Source organism: Lepidochelys olivacea, assembly GCF_965140295.1.
Source record: "Lepidochelys olivacea isolate rLepOli2 genome assembly, chromosome: 1".
Classification (NCBI taxonomy): Eukaryota; Metazoa; Chordata; order Testudines; family Cheloniidae; genus Lepidochelys; species Lepidochelys olivacea.
Window position 1 is genome coordinate 101,657,137 of NC_140411.1, and position 19,359 is coordinate 101,676,495.

The 19,359-nt window shown below is 42.6% G+C and overlaps 1 protein-coding gene across 1 annotated transcript in view; it reads left to right on the forward strand.

Annotated features, from left to right (window-relative positions):
- The window catches only part of TM9SF2 (transmembrane 9 superfamily member 2), a 69,530-nt gene extending 66,459 nt beyond the window's left edge, over nt 1–3,071 (forward strand). Inside the window, exon 17 of the mRNA XM_084612185.1 lies at nt 1,777–3,071. Within this exon, the coding sequence (XP_084468311.1) occupies nt 1,777–1,844 (68 nt within the window). The 3' untranslated portion in view covers nt 1,845–3,071. The remainder of the gene's footprint in view (nt 1–1,776) is intronic.
- Nucleotides 3,072–19,359: the final 16,288 nt, after the last annotated feature.

A 19,359-nucleotide genomic window follows, 5' to 3' on the forward strand; every position in this document is an offset into this window, starting at 1 on the left:
CTCAGGAAATAAGGGAAGCAACTCTATCCTTCCGTGGGCCAACACCCATTCCCAGTGGACTCAGGGCTGTAAAGGTCTGTAGGGCCTTTTACCAGTGAAAGAGCCTTACACAGTAATATCCTTAACCTCTATTAACAGTTACCAAAACAGAATACGCATGCTAAGCATACAATGCTCACCACTCCCAGTAAGGCAGATGAACTTTTCTTGATGGCCGGTCAAGATTAGGTCATTCGGAGCTCCAGCTTCTGCACGGTATTATCAGCAGGGTGTTGAGGTCTGGCAGCTCTGATCCTGGGCTGTGTCCTGGTGTTAGGGTCCAAAGAACTTCCCTTTGAACCCCAGTTCATATAGTTAAAATTTGGGTCCTGCTTAGTTTTCCCTAACTAATCATTTTAAACTAAAGTGCTACAATACTGTTTTTCACCAATCCTAGCCGATTACAAAACTATAATCAGGCCCCACCACCTTCATTGATTTAAACTTTGAAAATTTAAATATGCAACAGACAAACAATAAAGAATCAGACAGAGACCACACAGATAGAGAAGTAGGGACCATAAAGGCAAAACAATATAGATTTCACAATCACAACTGTTAAGTGGTTTCTTGCGAGACAGAATATTAGCAAAGTTTTCTTTAAACATATTAGGATCTGTTGCTTTATCTGGTGATGGTAGATTCTGTTAGAACAGGCTCACCTTCTTAACAGCCTGATAGGACATTGCTTTGGTGCAATAGATGGAATGTGAGGATGTGACTCTGCAACTTAGTACATGGTTGCTGTTTCTCACTCTGGCTGCTGCTTTTACTGCAGAAAGAGGCCTCAGACCTTACAACTCACCTTGTGTAGTAACAAGTTCTTTGAGATGTGTCCCTCTGTAGGTGCTCTGCTACCTGCCCTCCTTCCCCTCTGCTTAGGAGTTTCCTACTATGGTAGGGAAGAAACTGAGGCCGATTCGCCCAGGCAGCCCTATGAAGCCAGAGTGTGGGGCACAAGGATGTGTGGGCTGAACGACCAATGCTACCAAAAATCGGTGATCAAAGGCTTGGGTGCATGTGCACTTGAAGTGGAGCACCCATAGGGGGACACCTTTCAAACTCCATTTATTGCACAAAGTGAATAACCTCTCCTTTCATTTAAAAAAAAATCTTTCTACCGCTTGATTGCCGAATTTGGAAAGGGTTTTTAATGTGTATGTAAATCAGTGCAGTACTATCTTCCTAAGTTTACCCACAGTAATTGAGGTGTCAACTGAACAGTGTAATGACACTATTAATGTCATACATAGCTGATCACTTGAGCAGATGCAGTTGGGAAAGGTGTGGTTGTGAACCTGATAGGGAAATGCTTAAAGGAGGAAAATGAAAGACTTGGGGTGGAGATGGCAGGGGGAGAGAAAAGAGAAACAAAGAACAGAAATAGCTCTGGTCTTAAAGGTGAGTGATTTCTTCCACTGAGTGATGCTGAATGTAATGAAGCATTAATAAAAATTTGATTAAAGTTCAGTTACTATATAAATACCGTATTCTATCTTTATGTAAACTTCCCATTGACACTAGGTGATCAGCTGTGGAGGGTAATATGTAGTCCTAAACTTATATCCTGGTGTACAGAAAAATGCCTACACACAGAGTGAGTTTCTAATTTCTGTGTTAGACCCTATACTAGTTGTGCTAATGTGTAACTCTTTGTTTTGAGAGAAGAATTCTGTCTACGTGTACATTTCCATATTTGTGAATCTTTTTGAAAAAAAATTTATTTTTTTTTTGTAGGGACAATTGGATTCTTTGCATGCTTTTGGTTTGTGACCAAAATTTACAGCGTGGTGAAAGTTGACTGACTAAAGAAAACCCCAGTGTGTGAAACTTGGCACAGAAGAGATTTAATCTTCATTAACATAATTTAAAGACCTGTTCTTGGTGGTGAACTTAAGCTTTATCAGAAGTTATGACATCTTGTTCCTTGGGAATGATACTGAATATACACCCTCCTCAAAACACTTTTTGTATTGTGATTTAACAATCTGTTTTCATTCAAATCTTCTTAATGAAGACCAGAGTTAAATATTGTAAGCATTTGTAAATATAACTATACTGAAATAGAAACATTAAATTTTAATGGCAGAATAGAAGTGGCTGTATTACACAATTTGATACTGCTGAATAAAGTACAATTGTAAATAGGATTTTCTAGGCTTGGTAGGAGGGATGAATTATTTTTCTTTTGAAGGAAATGAGAACTTTTTATCATGCTAACTTTAAAGGATGTCTCCAAGGTGGGTTGCTGTTTTGGATGTGGTTTTTATTTCGTACTAGTGATATGTCCATAAATATTCCAATTTCTGTGACTTCATTGGTTTCAGTGTTGTTGGCCTTTTAAACTATGTGCCTCTGAGTCTTTGAATTTATAAATTCATAATCTTGTTGTAAAAATGTCTTCAGTGGGTCATTACATATTAGACGTTTATGAAGTTATGTAAATACAAATATATTGACAAGGGAGGTTTTAAAATTATGTGGAGTCTTTTATTGCGTTTTACTGTATTTGGTTAATGTATATTGACACTCCTTTTGATCTGGGAAAAAATCAGTTTTGTCCTAAATGACTAATGCTTAAAATGTGATAGTGGTGCATGAGAATGAAATTAGACATTACACGTATGCACTACAGGATTAATCAAGCCCTTAACCAAGCTACTTTTTCTGAGACTAAATCATATGTGGAGAAGATCTTAATATATGTGCAGCATTCACTGCTGATCTTTTTTTAACTGATCTTAATGATGCATATTCCATAAAGCAACTGTGGCTAGATCTATTTAAGCAAAAAAAAAGAACCACTGTTTTTGCCTCATGTTCAGAGAAACTATCAGTTCCAGGTGACTGACTGACTAGAATTAATTATTCCACAGTACCTGTGAACAAAATTGAAATGTTACCTTGTTCAATAATTTAGATTCATAACTGTTCATCTGTCAACAAGGGCAGCATGTTTCCCACAGTCTGATAAAATTTTATTAAACTGCATGTACTAGTTGTCAGTCATAAATTAAATTTCTTTTGTCTGATTTTTCTAATGGTATGCTTTTCTAAAAGACCTTAACCTAATGATGCTCGAATACTGAATCAATAAAAATATTGTTGGTTAAGGTAACTTGTCATTATTAAGATCTCCAAGCTATGTAAAGTACTTACTTACATCTCCATGCATCTGAAGAAGTGAGATTTTTACCCACGAAAGCTTATGCTCAAATAAATCTGTTAGTTTTTAAGGTGCCACCAGATTCCTTGTTACTTAAGATAAAGCAGTTTTCCAAGTTTTATGTTCAAAAACAGAAAAACACAAGTTTGGATAACTTTTGTATTCTTGGTTTATCTGGTTAGAGCTTAATTCTGAACTCTTAACTATTCAGACCCCCCAAAATCTTCATTTATGAAACTGGATATATTTGCAAAGTGACAAGTGTGCATACCTATCACATCTACAAAACTCAAACATTTTGATTCAGTGAAATTGGACTCTGCCCACAACAATAATCAGTATTTACTTAAAAGTATAAATACTTGGCTTGTCACAACATAATCCTAACTCTGATCCCTGGATTGTTTATGTATTTTGTTACTTTGATTTAGGTATATTTTAAATGGATAATTTAAAAGCATTAATGGAAAGATTTTTTTCTAAAATATTTAAAAGTAGAGCCCATCAGAAATTTGCCAGTGAAACCAGTTTTCCATCAAAAATACCAGTTCATCAAAAGTAGTATGCTTCTGTGGAACCCAGGTCAGTTTCACCGTGCTGTGTGCACCATACAGGGGCAAATCTGTCAAATCATGTCAATTTCAGTCTGGACTAATTTACACTACGGTGCTACATCAGCGCAGCTGCACCGATGCAGCTATGCTGCTGTAGTGTGTCTGCTGAAGACACGCTATGCCTGTGGCAGAGCGTCTCCCACCAACATAGTGCAATGCAGACACCATTTTAAGTTGATGTGACTTTTATGTCACTTGGGGGATGGCTTTTTCACACTCCTGTTGACTTAAGTGGTAGTGTAGATGAGCCCTGAGTAGCTGCAGGGGATCCTACAGAGCATACCTTACTTTGGAAACAATGCCATGTTTGGTTGTTTTTTAAAATGAAAATCTCATGGAATTTTGAGTTCAGGGGAAATATCAGAAATATTGTTTGGTCTGAATTAAAACAAAACAAACTGAAATGTTAAAATTTGCTACAAAATGGAAACTCCCAAGTTTTGATCAGTACTACTTATGATTGGTTTTTCTTGAGAATTTCAGTTTAATGGAAGTGTGATGTTACAGTGAAGTAATCTTGACAGTATGTATGCAGACACTGTATTTGCGGCTGATCACTATAATTTTTTTCAGAATAGTATAGTTTCCAAATAACCTCTTAAACCTTTTACTACTCCTGCTCTTAAAAGTCCATTGTATGACCTAATGCCTCTGTGTGTTTGATGCTACAATCAATGCCTTACAATGTGCAATATGTGTTTTAAAATGGAGACTGCCTGTAAAATCAGTTTCAGACTTTGAAAACTTGATTTCAGTGGACTAATAAGTCCCTCCCAAAAAAAGTTAAATGCATCACAAGTTTCAAAAAAAGCCATTTTAGAGCTGTATAACCTCAAGACTTAACTTATTCCAAAGTTCAAAACAAATTCTACATCTTAATGTGATTTTTAAGTCTAAATAACTGAAAGCCGACGCTATGTTTTGGAGTTACAGGGCATCAAAATCGCTCTACTCTAGTGAATATACCATGTCTCCCTAATAACATACTTGGAAGAACTGGGACTAGAACCCTTGTCCACTGCTCCAAAATATTTGGTTCTGCATGTGAGACAACGGGAGATTAGTTCACGGTTATGGAAGTGTCTCTGTTGGGGTAGCTGATCACAGGTTAGAAAAAACAATGTGCTCATACACCTGTACCTACTGAAGTAAACAGCAAAAAAACCTTACTCTTTATGGCACTTGGAGTAGCATTCGTGCCGTAACTGCCATTGAAATTAGGGGGAACAGTATGTGGTCCTCACTTATCTACAACAACAAAAATTCAAATTTGCTTAATGTCAGGCTGTTTTGAAATGTAGCCAATGCATGGGTTCCCGGGCAACTTAACTGAATGGAAAGGTTGAAGGAGTAGGAACAAGCTAGTGAGCTATCACAAAACAAAGCAATGTTGGACAAAACTCAGTTTCAAATCTTTGTCAAATTGTAGTGAGGTGCACAAACTGATTCTGTGAAGCTTGAAGGAAATACAAAATTCTCCTTTGAACTCTGAAAGCAATCTTCAAGCCAAACCCATTTTACAAGCCGGTATAGGGATGGTTAAAATAGAGTTCCATAATGGAAACTTGTTCTGCTCTGAATTAGAGAGAGGCTACTTCTATATCGAGGTAGTTTCTCTGTACAGTTTTCAGGTGTATGTTTTGCTTGGTATTTTGATACTATATGTCCAGCTACATATAAGCAGCCACAGGTATCTTAATCTGCAACCCACCATCTCCCACAGTTCTGAACATCTGGGCTGCTTTCCTTTCTGTGCAGCTTTACAGAGAGAGATCAGTTGTTTGGATCTGCGTGTTCTGGCCACCCCCACTCTGCTCCTACTTATCTCCAGATTCCCAGCCTGCATGACAGCAAACAGTGGTGGGATCCACAGAAAGAGTCCTTACCCTGCCATGTGAACTGTTTCAGCCCAGCTTTTGGGCAGGTATGAGCAGACTTCTCCCTCTCCAATGTTTCTCCTCCCTTGGTCAGTTAACCCCTCAGGTGTATAACCCTCCCTCTGACTCCACTTCAGCATCTCCCTGTGGGCCCCTCTGTTCCTTGCAGACATAGAGCAGCCAAGAAGGCACAGGATTAATTCCTCCCTATGTGGAAGGCAGCCTCCTAGGCTTTCCAGAGGGTGAGTTGTGCCCAGCCTGCACCCACCTTCCTTACCTGATTCTGGTATGGTACGGTAGCTGTGAGAGAGACAGGCAGCTGGGGTCCCCACCCCACCAAAGCAGCTGTCCCTCCAACGGGGGGGAAATGGGTTAGGAACCCCAGTACTCTACTCGTTTCTGCCCTTTCTACTACTGAGGTATGTGGACCAGAAAATAAGATGAGACCAGGCAACAGTAATTCTTATAATTCCTCAGTGGCCAAGGAGACCTTGGATCTTGGACCTGTTGGAGCAGAAACTGGAATTCCCCGCTCCAGCTTCCATGGCGACTGGACATCCTCTCACAAGGTCCTCTTCTTAATCCAGCTGCAAAATGGCTTCAACTAACGTGTATTATTCATTCACACTATACCCTTTGGATGCTTGCAGAAAAGGGTGTAAAAGAGGTATTGCTACACAGATACCTCTCCCCTGGTAAATCTCACTTAAACACTACCCTTCCCTACAATCCATCTCCCATTTCCTTTCTTTTCTTTCAACATTCTGCTGTCTTCCTTATACCATACCCTGTGTGACTGTCTATTCCCTGCTTGTCGTCTGCTTACCACCACCTCCGGAATTCATTGTCACCATCATCACCTCACTTGGTCTCTTATACAAGGCTTTTATGGGGAGTTCACAAGAAACGTTTCCTGTGGACAGATTGTTCTATAGTTGTCCACTATAGGCTTCCTTTCATTTTTATCAGAAGCACTGGGAACTAACCCCTGTTGCAGAGAGAATGTGGTAGTCTCAAATCATGTGGAAGTCAGACATGCCACAAAATACTAGAATACTATAAATTAAACTTGTAGGGTTGAATTTCAGTTCATCCTTCCAGCCCTACGGTATTCCAGCACTTGTTAAAAATGTGCAGCTTAGATTCTGTCTTATCCTTAACCAAGTGCTCTTGCATCACCTGTGGGCAAAAGCGCTTACAAGTTAGTATAAACCATCGGAGCAGAGTTAACTGTTTCCTAACTTACCAGAACTTTCTGTTAATGTAGATTTTTACCTTCAACATATTTACTTTATACACTGAATTACTACTTACTATAGACACTAAATTTCTGAAAATATTTTTAACCAAAAATCTCTAACTACCAAAGCTAGCAACTAATTTTTAACATCATGGCTGAACTATCACTTGTGCTGGGTCTGGGGATACAGCTACACAAGAGCCCGTTTGTATGAAATATAACTTTCACTCTTACGGTGTAGCTTTAGTACAGATTAAGTGTTCTGCTAACCTGGTCTACGTGCCATTGTCCATGTTTTCAGTTCACAAATGAAAGGGTGGGTTCAGAAGTGGACCTGCACGGAGTTCTGAAGTGTTTGCAGCCCTGGCTGGGTGACTGGCTGAATGCAGCACATTCACTGCTGCCGGGCTTCTGGCTCTTAGAAGTGTCAAGGCCTCACTCTGTAATAGGAAATCAGTTACCTGAGATTTACTACAAGTTTGCTGCTTTTTTTTTTTTTTTTTTTTTTACCTCAAGAAAGAAGGGCCCATAAGTTTACTCTGAATTTTCTACTTGCAGGGTATTTTTAGGCAGTCCTGTTATCTTTTTCATTATTAAATTAATTGAAATATTACTTGTGATGCTTTTCTATTTTTATTTCTCTCTGCAGTCTGTCCTATCATATTTATTGTGATTTGTCAAAAACCACCTGTTTAAATTCTGGGCACTTACATAGTGTCTATAAGAATATGTAAGTCACCATAAATGTGATTGTCAGGGTGGAGTGAGGAAGTGACCTTCGTGAGTTCCCACTTTCCCCTTCCTTAATTACCAGTGTGTGTGTTTGTGTTTGCTTCTTGACTGAAGTATGTAGTGCAGTCTGTCTGTATGGGGGACCATGTGCTGAGCCTAGCAGTCTGCTCCGCAAGACTGAGAGTGTCTTAATGAGGCTTTGATCCCTAAGCCCTTTAGCACCCTTAACCACGGGGTGGGGCTACTAAGGGAGAACAGGGGTTTAAAAAAGTTATATGGGGACTTCAGAAGTTTAAAGTATCATGAAAAGTATGATACAGTGTGGGTATGCCACAGTTACTCCTCTAAGGCTTCTTCAAATGTCTCTTTCATTTATCCTTATGTTACATCAAAGCAAGTATTTTACAGAGTGTAATGATTTGAAGCTAGCAGTGGCTGTACTCAAAATGCTAGCAGCGTAGGACTAAATTAAAAGGGTTTAAAAATGAAGAAAAGTTAAAAACTAAGTTTTACAAGCTTTTAGTTTAGGATTAAGTAAAAACAGGAGTATTTCTTGAAAATCCATCTTAGAAAGCTGTGTGGGGATAAGTACTAGTCAAAGTTCACAAGCTTTATTCCAAAATTTTCGTTCAAGTTTCAGAGACCTGATTGAGTCTTCGAATACAACATCCTTCAGAGCTTAACTTCAAGACTTTCAAATAGCTTTCCACAATCCCTACAGACCTACAACTTAAGTTTAAAAATATTAATGCTTCCATTTTTAAAACCACTATCTGGCAGCTGAGTTTGCTGTAGAAGTGGTCATAATTTGCAGGCAGAACAAACATTTCAGAATGTAACTCATCTCTGTATTTGGAGTATTGCTTCACAGACACATGGTGTCACAACTTCTACAAGTTGTGCCCATCTGCATCATGATTTCATAAGCTTCTTTAACAGGGCCTCCAGGATGGCAGGGAAGGCGCAGTTTGCCCCGGGTCCCCCATTTGCGAGGGCGCCTTAAATTGAGTGGCATTGTGACCTGGAATGCAGGGTTGCAGCATTACTCAGGTTTGGCCTGGCCATCCCTGCATCCTAGTGGGAGGGGCAGCTGGGCTAAATTTGAGTGAGTGGTGGTGTGACCTGGCATGTGGGGTGATAATGCCTGGCACACTCACGAGACAGGAGTCACTGCTGCGGGGGTTAATGCGGGTGGGTTGTCTTTCCAACCCCTCTCCCCCTTCTCAGCCTCCCCTCAGTAGTAATATTTTTTGAAAGGGTAGAGACCTCAGTTTCCCATTTTGTGTCGGGCCCTCAAAAGCATCTGTGCAGCCCTGTTCTTTAGAAATCACATCATCAGATGTACAGGCGTTAAAAAGATGTGGGAAGTAGATCTTCAAACTTGCATACGTCAGGACCTAATGAGATGAGGTATCGTCCAACAGGAGAGAAATTTCTAATATTTTAGCTTTCACAGACTTAATTTTATTTACTTTACATAGAACTATCTAGACCGCAGTTAGCCTTTCCAGTATAAAAGTATGTCATGTGTGTAATGGGAAAGTGAACCAGGGTGGACAATGGTTTTCAACAGTAAGTGCGCATGGAACGGGAGTTGAAAACAGCTTAAGTGTTAGTGTAAGACAGAATACAACTGATTTCAATGTCATTTATAGCATGGCTGAACTTTGGTTCTGACAAGTTCCTTCTTGAAAAAAATGACTTGATTATATCAAATCTCTATCAAGCATTCTAAAATGTTATTGCAAATGACTGTGTTCTCTTCACACTAGCACTTAAACTGTTTTTATTAATGGTTGAGCAAGAGTTCAATTTCCAGATAGAGACAGGGCTTTAGAAACAATTATCGGTGGCAGTCTTGTAAACAAAACCAAGTGACACATCTATACCTTTTATATGAATGTCGTTCCCCGCCCCATCTCATAAACAGCTTCTGGCTGCAGATTTGGTCCTTCATAGAAGAGATTTTGAAGATCCCAGCTGACATGTACAGCAGCCTGGTAATCCTCTAATAATCTGTTCTCTGAACTAGTCTGGAGATGTCACTGAAAAGGCTTGTTGACAACCTTCTGTCTATAGCATTAAAGATAATTCTGGCAAAACTGTGACTATCTTAGTCAGCTGGACTTTAACACATGGCTGACATGTCGTGGTGACAAATTCAAAAAGACGGTTGACAGAAAAAAAATTGCATGGAAAAATACTTCTGTTTTCCAGTTCGCTCTGGGTTAAATTGACTAAATCAGGTTACTGAATAAAACTTTGTAACCTCTTTTTAATCTGTTTCCAAATTTTTTTGTGTTTTTTAAAACAATGTCTTATTGTAAAGAGTTATATACACACAATTGTACTTTCCATACCGACTGCTATGCTCTATGCTATTTTCGTATATGTGTTGAAATATTATTTCTTGCATAAGTGTATATTCATAAATACTGTAAGAAATAATACAGATTTAATCAGTTTAACTTTTCGCAGACACAGTTATAGGCTTTGATTTGACAGGAAACGAAATGGAAATGCAATGATCAAATACATTAGTAAGTGTCTTATAAGTTGTTATATCAGTTTCAAGCAGTCCTTGCTAGAATAGTTAAAATGTTTTTTGTATTGTAAAATGAATACTAAGCCCAACTACACTGTTTTGTTACATATGGAACATAATCTGATCCTGAAAAGCTGCTTAATCCACTATTTTAATAATAGTAGATTAAGAGATCTATACTCCACAGTGACACAATATATTGAGTTGAAGATCTGCAGAGGAACATTTATATGATCCATTGTAATAGCAAAAGGAAACATAATGTTGCAGTGTCAACAGTCTGAAGATTGCCTGCACTGTTTCAATGCATGCGACAATGAATCAAACCTTAATGAGCACCCTTAAATTTAAAAGCATTGTAAAATTTACTGAAAGAGAGGTATCTGGAATAAAAGGGGAGGGTACATAAATACAAATTAACATTTCAACAAAATGTAATGGGCTATTTTGGGCCCATGGGAGATGGGTGTGTGGGGGGAGTTTGTTCCTGAATTGACAAGCCCTTATCGAGAATGAATACTCCACTGCCAGCCCCCTTTCCCTTAAATCAAAGGGATCCAGGTCAAGCACATCCACTGATTACAACTACAGCAGAATGGCACGAGTAGGAAACTCACTCAAATAGGTTCTGAGCCATTTAGCATTTAAACTAAAACCTTAAATTCAGTCTGGAAACTGATAGGCAGCCAGTACAAATCATGGAGCAGACCTGTGACTTTCTGCCACTGAGCATTGCTTGATAGGCAAAGAAGTAGACCTGAATGATAAATTTTCAACATGGCAAAAGGTTAACACTGGGGTGTCCCAGGGACCTGTATTAGGGAATGTGCTATTTATTATATTCATCTGTGATATGTGAAAGGGTTGGACAAGGACAGTTCAAAATTGCAGGTGACATATTATTTAGAATAATCAAGATCAGAGCTAAATGAGGTGGATGGACACCACAATTCATTTTATTTGTTTTCTTTAAACGTTTAATATATGATGGGTGTCTCCTCAGTGCCCTGGGTGCCTACCCTATACATTACAAACCACAACATAAACATAAATGAAGGGCTGCCCAAATATATAGATAGCCACATTAGCACCCTCCTCAACAGCCTTAAAGCAAAGGAAAAGATGGGTTTTGTAGCATGCCTGGATTTTGTAGCTGTATCCCCACACTTGTGCTGGGTGTGGGGATACAGCTACACAAGAACAAAAATATCTTTAATTTAATATTTAATTTAATTTAATAATTTAATATCCGGTGTCAAGTGGAGTGCCCCAGGGGTCGGTTCTGGGACCGGTTTTGTTCAATATCTTCATAAATGATCTGGAGGATGGTGCGGATTGCACTCTCAGCAAATTTGCGGATGATACTAAACTGGGAGGAGTGGTAGATACGCTGGAGGGCAGGGATAGGATACAGAGGGACCTAGACAAATTGGAGGATTGGGCCAAAAGAAATCTGATGAGGTTCAATAAGGATAAGTGCAGGGTCCTGCACTTAGGACGGAAGAACCCAATGCACAGCTACAGACTAGGGACCGAATGGCTAGGCAGCAGTTCTGCGGAAAAGGACCTAGGGGTGACAGTGGACGAGAAGCTGGATATGAGTCAGCAGTGTACCCTCGTTGCCAAGAAGGCCAATGACATTTTGGGATGTATAAGTAGGGACATAGCGAGCAGATTGAGGGACGTGATCGTTCCCCTCTATTCAACATTGGTGAGGCCTCATCTGGAGTACTGTGTCCAGTTTTGGGCCCCACACTACAAGAAGGATGTGGATAAATTGGAGAGAGTCCAGCAAAGGGCAACAAAAATGATTAGGGGTCTGGAACACATGACTTATGAGGAGAGGCTGAGGGAACTGGGATTGTTTAGTCTGCAGAAGAGAAGAATGAGAGGGGATTTGATAGCTGCTTTCAACTACCTGAGAGGTGGTTCCAGAGAGGATGGTTCTAGACTATTCTCAGTGGTAGAAGAGGACAGGACAAGGAGTAATGGTCTCAAGTTGCAGTGGGGGAGGTTTAGGTTGGATATTAGGAAAAACTTCTTCACTAGGAGGGTGGTGAAACACTGGAATGCGTTACCTAGGGAGATGGTAGAATCTCCTTCCTTAGAAGTTTTTAAGGTCAGGCTTGACAAAGCCCTGGCTGAGATGATTTAATTGGGGATTGGTCCTGCTTTGAGCAGGGGGTTGGACTAGATGACCTCCTGAGGTCCCTTCCAACCCTGATACTCTATGACTCTATGATTCTATCTGGGCGCTGACAGACTAAGGTGGGGGAGTGCATTCCAAAATCAACCCCTGAAGAACAGTTTACACTACTCATCTGTATTGCTGGGTGTTAAATGAAGAGTTCGCACTCATGAAAAAGATCTGTGCCTCACAGTGTAAAATTCAATGAAAACATCTGCACAGTGTACAGTAGAAGTCCAAAAGCAAACAAAATGTGAGTATGTATAAAGAATGAGGTAGAAAATAATACAGAAAATATTAGGATGCCACTAGCTAAATCAGAGGTATACTCTCGTCTGGAATACTGTAGTCAGTTCTGGTCATCAGACCTCAAAACAATATAACAGAAGTAGAAGTGGCCCAGGGATGGCTGATAAAAATAATTAGAGGCACGGTAACATTTCTGTATGCGGAGAAATCAAAAAGATTGAGATTATTTAGTTTAGAGAGGAGGTGAATAAAAGGAAACATGATATAAAATAATGAATAGTCTATAAAAAGATAAGTTTACCCCTATTTAACCCTTCTCATAACACAAAAACCAGTTTAATAAAAAAAACCATTTCAATTATATTGAAAGGCAACATTTAAAATTCATAAAAGGAAATATTTTTATACAACATAAAATTAACCTGTGGGACACATGGCCATTGGACATTACTGAAGCCAAGAACTTATTAGGATATTTTTAAAAAAGGATTATTCATGTAAGGGTGGGATTTTCAAAAGTGCCCTGAAGTCAATTCACTGAAGTCAATTGGAGCAGTTAGGCCAATGCTAAGCACTTTTGAAAACCTCACCTTTATATAGATAATGAAAACACCCACAATTACATCATTATAACTATAACGAGGGAATAGAAATCGTCCAGATCCAGGACATAAGCCTGACTTGTAGCTGTTTGCTACAGGGTTTCTTGCACCTTCCTCTGAACCAGCTGGTGTTACTAGGGTCCTACATTATTTTATTCAATGTTTTATGTGTAAAATATGTACTGTATAACCTGTCATTGTAAAAAGGGACACTGTTTAGGTGAAAAGAGCATTGTCATAGGCAAGTGTGGTGAAGTTGTAAATGCATCCCCCCGTTCCCCTCTTATTCCATTATTTCTTACGGGGAAAAAATTCCCCAGGATATGTTGTTTTGGTATCCATTGCCCTTTTCAAGAACACAACCCCAGTGTATACAGGGGAACCCCTGTAAGAGGTAACAGAATTATTATTTGTCTTACAATAGTAATGAGAGACCACTCAAGCAAACTCAGAGTGACACTGTGCTAAGCCCTGTACAAACACATGGTAATAGATAGTGCTTGCCCTAAAGAACCTACAATCTAAATAGACAAGACAGGCAAAGAAAGCATGATTATTCTCTCTTTACAGGTAGGCAACTCTAGCTAGAAGGAGCAGAAGAAACCAAAGCCCCAGGAACTGCTGTACGAGAGTGAGGGGGCAAAATGGGGGCCAGTCAGAGCCATCTTTTCACTCAACTCCCCATGGAGTAGGGAGACCACTTGTCCAGCTTGGAACAGGATAGAGCTCTTTTTGGCCCCCGTCTGGTACAAGGAGAAGTGAGAAAAATTGTTCTCCTTAACCTCTGAGATTAGGACAAGAAGAAATGGGTTTAAATTGCAGCAAGGGCAGTTAAGGTTGAACATTAGGAGAAACTTCCTGTCAGGTTAGTTAAGCACTGAAATAAATTGCCTAGGGAGGTTGTGGAATCTCCATCATTGGAGATTTTTAAGAGAAGGTTAGAAAAACTCCTGTCAGGGATGGTCTAGATGATAATTAGTCCTGTCTTGAGTGCAGGGGACTGGACTAGATGACCTCTCAAGGTCTCTTCCGGTCCTACAGTTCTACGATTCTTTGTCTGTAGTTCATGATTCTCCGCCACACAAGTACTTATACTGCTGCCCAGGCAGAGTGGAGAGCCGCAGTTGCTGGCCAGGTGCCCAGCTCCGAAGGCAGTGCCATATCAGCAGCAGTGCAGAAATAAGGTTGGGGTGGTAATTTGAAATATGATATTTGTCAATATCACTTTTCACAGCAGACTTAGCACCCCATTGCTACCTTTACTTCTGCACTGCTGCTGTCTCCCTGAGGCTGACAGCTGGAGCCCTGATGCTGCCTCCAGGTGAGGGCTTGAGGTGGGGGCGGGGGAGAGGATGGCCCAGCTCAGGCTGCCTCCTGGTGAGAGACTGAGATGCAGGGAGGGAAGGAGAGCCCAAGCCTGGACAGTGGGGTTGGACTGCCAGCCCCTGGTGGCAGGGCTCCGGGGTGTGCGCGGCCCTTCTGCATGAGCCCAGCTGCCCGGGACTGACAACTGGAGATCTTCAAAAAAAAAAAATGCACACAGCTCACACCTCCCTTGACACATTCCCACTCCTCCCCTGGGAGGCCCGCCCCGCTGGTTTAGATCAGTTGTCTGGAGAGAAGAGTAAGTTGTGCGTATTCTAGGGAGTGGGGGAGAGAGTGCCTCACTGCCTGTTCCTTCTTCTTCTACCATCATTTAGTTTTTATTAGAAGTTCCCAGCAGTGTTATGAAGTCACATTTGTCTAAAACTGCAGGGATATTCCAGTCCAGTAAGATGGTGGTAGAGGGGGCGCCTTTTCCTACAAGTGGAGAAGAATGCATTCTGCTATTGCAGGCACCAAGTTGCAGGGGCTTGAGGCTCAGGGAGATGGCAGTAGTGGTAAGAGAGGGTTCCTTGTTTTATAAAATGACTGATAATATGCATCCTTCAGAAGGCTTCATTTTAATTTTCCTCCTGTTTTCTACAAGCAACCTAATTTAAGCTGATCATGCTGTATTCCTTTGCAGTTAATCACTCATGGGGCTCTGGCTTGGGGCAGAGGATGGGAGGAAAAGATCATTACAATAAAAGACATGTATTGTTAGCAGCCAGAATCTGTAAAAAAAGAATAAGAATGCAGCTTAATTTTCATAATCATTGCTGACCTAGAACTGAAAAGTATGGGAAAATATTAGCATTTGTAAACTGAGCAAATCATGTAAGTCAGTCAATGAACTTGAAATCTTCCATGTGAAGAGGTCATTCTTAAAAGGGCCCAATCCTGCAAGGTGCTGAGCACCCTCAACCCCCACTGAAGTCAATGGGAGTTGAATGTGCTCAGAAGTTCATGGAAACACTCTGCCCCTTACAGGATCAGGCCCAAAGTTACATTTTCACCAGAGGAAACTTTAATGCCATTGGCCATCAAAAGTGATTTCCCATCTCAGGGAGACACACAAATATTTCCAGGATTGATGTAGACAGATATCTATTTCCCAATTTCACACAATAAACCAAGGACAGCATCCACTTGTATCCAGAAAATCAAAATCAAAATCATCATTCTTTGACTGCTAAGAAATCAAAGTAAATGAACATCAAGAGGTCACCGATAGAAGTAGCCTGAAGTCATCCTAAGGCAGCAAGAGGTCATTTCTTTTTATATTCAAAGCATGGATTCCTATAAAAAACAATTTACTTTTACCTCCAATGGTCATTAACAGTTCTGTATTATCTCAATAGTTTTCGGTCAGTCCCCATAACCCTTCTTTACAGTTGTACAAATACCTTATTCCTAGTGATATAGCATTAATATAATGTTATGAGACCTGAGAAGTGCAAAACTGCTCTCTATCCTTTATTTTGCATTATTGCTCGCACTGTTTCAGCTGAACTAGTGTTATCAACATTAGGAGCTCAGGTCTACATTAGTGACGTTTGCCAATAATGGCGGTTAAGGGAATGATTTTGTTCATGACATTGCTATACTGGCAAGGGAGTGGAATCCCCGTCATTGGCGGGTTTTAAGAACAGGTTGATCAAACACCTGTTAGGGATGGACTACGTATACTTGGACCTGCCCCAGCAAGGTGGGCTCGACTAAATGGCCTCTCAAGATCCCTTCAGTCCTGTATTTCTATGGCCACGTCTACACTACCCACCTGATCCGCAGGTAGTGATCGATCTATCGGGGATCGCTTTATCGTGACTAGTGTAGACGCAATAAATTGATCCCCGATCTCTCTGCTGTCGACTCTGGAACTCCACCAGGGCGAGAGGCAGAAGCGGAGCCAACGGGGGAGCGGCGGCCGTCGATCCCGCGCCACGAGGATGCGAAGTAAGTGATTCTAAGTCAATCTAAGATACGTCAACCTCAGCTACGCTATTCTCATAGCTGAAGTTGCGTATCTTAGCTCGATCCCCCCCACCAGTGTAGACCAGGCCTATGACTCTAAGCCTTAGCCTGGATGCAGCTAAACTGGCATAAATCTGCCAGTATAGCTTATTTTAATCAGGAACAGGTATAAGCTATCCTGGCAAAAACATTTTTGCCTGTGTAAACTGCGCCTATACTAGTGGAGTTTGCCAGTATAACTAGTAAACCTTTTCTGGTGTAAACTAGGTTTGCCTGCAGACACCTTTTTCATCACCATTATGATTAGCTGTACTGCAGTAGAACCTACAGGCTCCAGCTGAGATCAGGGGAGAAGTTAGGCCCAGCTCAGACCCAAGCCCAGCCGACCCAACCAAGTCATTTTCTGACCCGACCAAACCCTTCCCCTTGAACCTGAGTCAGTGCCCCTGCTGCCTCCTGCCCATTGTGTCAGTACAGTGGTGGATTCATGACCTGCTCGTGCTGTCTGCCATCCCCTGCTGCACTGTATATGAGCTGCAGAGTGAAGGGCACTGCAACGTCTCAGCACATTCACTCTGCAGCACACAGCGCAATGAGCTGGTGGCAGCTGGGATGAGTGGGTCACACAGCCGCCACTGTGCTGACCCCATAAGCAGGAAAGCCGAGCTGAAAGGGGCCAATTGCTTTCCCATGCAACCTGGACCTGACACTTGTAGTCAGGTCCTATCGGGTTTGGGTTGGGTTGCAGGGCTCTAGATCATGGCCCCTTTATTCTAGCCTCTGTACATACATTTAAGGGCAGATTTTTTCACCCTTATTCATGCCCTCCTCCACAAATGGCCCCAAGAAGACTGCTTGTGGAGCCATGTGCTACTAAATGTTAGTAACAGAATCTGGCCCACAGTTAAAAGAATCCCTGCCCCAAAGAACTTCCGATTTAAATAGTCAAGACAAGCCAAAGATGGGGAGAAAGGACATAGTATTATCCCCATTTTGCAGTTGGGAAACTGAGGCTTGGTCTACACTAGAGTTAGGTTGACATAAGGCAGCTTACGTCGACCTAATTATGTCAGTGTACACACTACAGCCTTGCTCCCGCCAATGTAAGTGCCCTACTACATCGACATAATAAATCCACCTCCAGAGAGGCACAGGGCTTATGTTGGTGTAGTTAAGGCAACAGTGTCCGTGTAGACTGTGTACACTGCATTACTTACATGAGCTGTTGGCTGTCATTCTTTTCTATTTCAGGACTCTATACATGGAGCCATGAACTTGACAAGAGAGCTGTCCCCAGGGCAGGTGGGGGACTCCAGTTAGAGCCTAGTTGACCCTGGGTTCCCTGCTCCAGCTGGGCTGGGCCCAACCCGTTCCGAGCCTGGCTGCTCCCTGGCTTCCAGCCCAGCTGCTGCCTGGAAGTCCAAGCCTGACCCAGAATGGGGCTTCCTTGGCTCCCTGCTGACAACAGGGCTGCTGCCTGGAGGCTCGCCGTGGGGAGTCCTGGTGCTGCACAGATGCTCCTTGCCACCAGGAGCCCTGCTGCACCCCAGGCTCTTGGCTCCATGCCTGGAGTTTGGGTGGCTGAGGGGAGCTGAGAGCCTTGGGGCAGCCAACAGGCTCCCAGTGGGGATCCCAGGCCACAGCCTGGCTGGGAGCAGGGAGCTGGGCAAGCACAGCCCGGTTCAGAGCTGGGAGTGAGCTCAGCGACTGCACTGAGGTTCCCAGGAGCTGCCCGGACCATGGATGCAGACCTTGCAGCTGGGAGCAGAGAGCTGGGGGAGGTCAGCCGAAGTCCCAGTAGTGGGGAGCCAAGAGCTGGGGAGCAGTCGGGCTCTGGGCAGGCTCTCAGCTCCCCGCACTGCCCCTCTAAGTCGGCGGAAGCATTCCTCGTGAGGACATGCACCCTCGACAGAAAGAGAGTAGCGTGGACATGAATCACTGCAGTAATTAGTGTGGTGTTGTAAGTCGACCTGAGTTGGAAAGATTAAGTGACCTCCCCATGTCATCCAGCCCCAGGTCTGATTCACATGCTGCAGAAAACCAGTAGCCAACTACAATAGGGCTCCTAATAGTGGTTTAGACAAAGCCTTTGTTTCTCTGCTAATTACATGTTGTCACTGCAGGCCTGGCTGCAGCAGGAAGCAGCACTGCTTTGAGGGGGGTATTGTTGAAGCAGCACAAGTCCTGGGAGGGTATAGCTGTACCCACCACCATGCTTGCTATTGCCATGAAGGCTGGGAATAAACCCTGGCTCATAAGGGCATGTCACCCCCTGGAGCTGTGTCCACACGTTGAGGCGGGGTCAGGGGACCCACTGGGAGTGGCTCAAACACCTCTATAAGCTCCGGATGAGGGGCCAAGCCAGTGACACGGTACCAAGGTGTGAGTGGACCAGGCCTAGCAGCACCTGCTTTGTGGCCGCAACCTCAAGGGCACCAAGGGACCCACCATCAGCCCCACAGCGCTGCCCCTTCCCGCTGCGTGTTTCCCCACAAACTGAAACTGTGGGGCGGCTAGAAAACGACTGATTTAACAACACTAGTAACTAGTTGACACTGGGGGGACGGGGGAGTTCGGGGGATGGGGGGTAGGGAAATCCCGAGGGGCCTAGAAGACCACGGCCAGGGGGCCCAGTTCAGGCGTGGGGCTCGCTGCCCCGCTCCTCAGGGGAGGCGGCTGCGGCAGGAGGGAGAGCCAAGGCGCTTCCGGCAGGCGACGGTGGGGGGAGGGGGGGCAGCAGGGAGCGGAGCAGGCCCGGCCCGCCGGCCGCG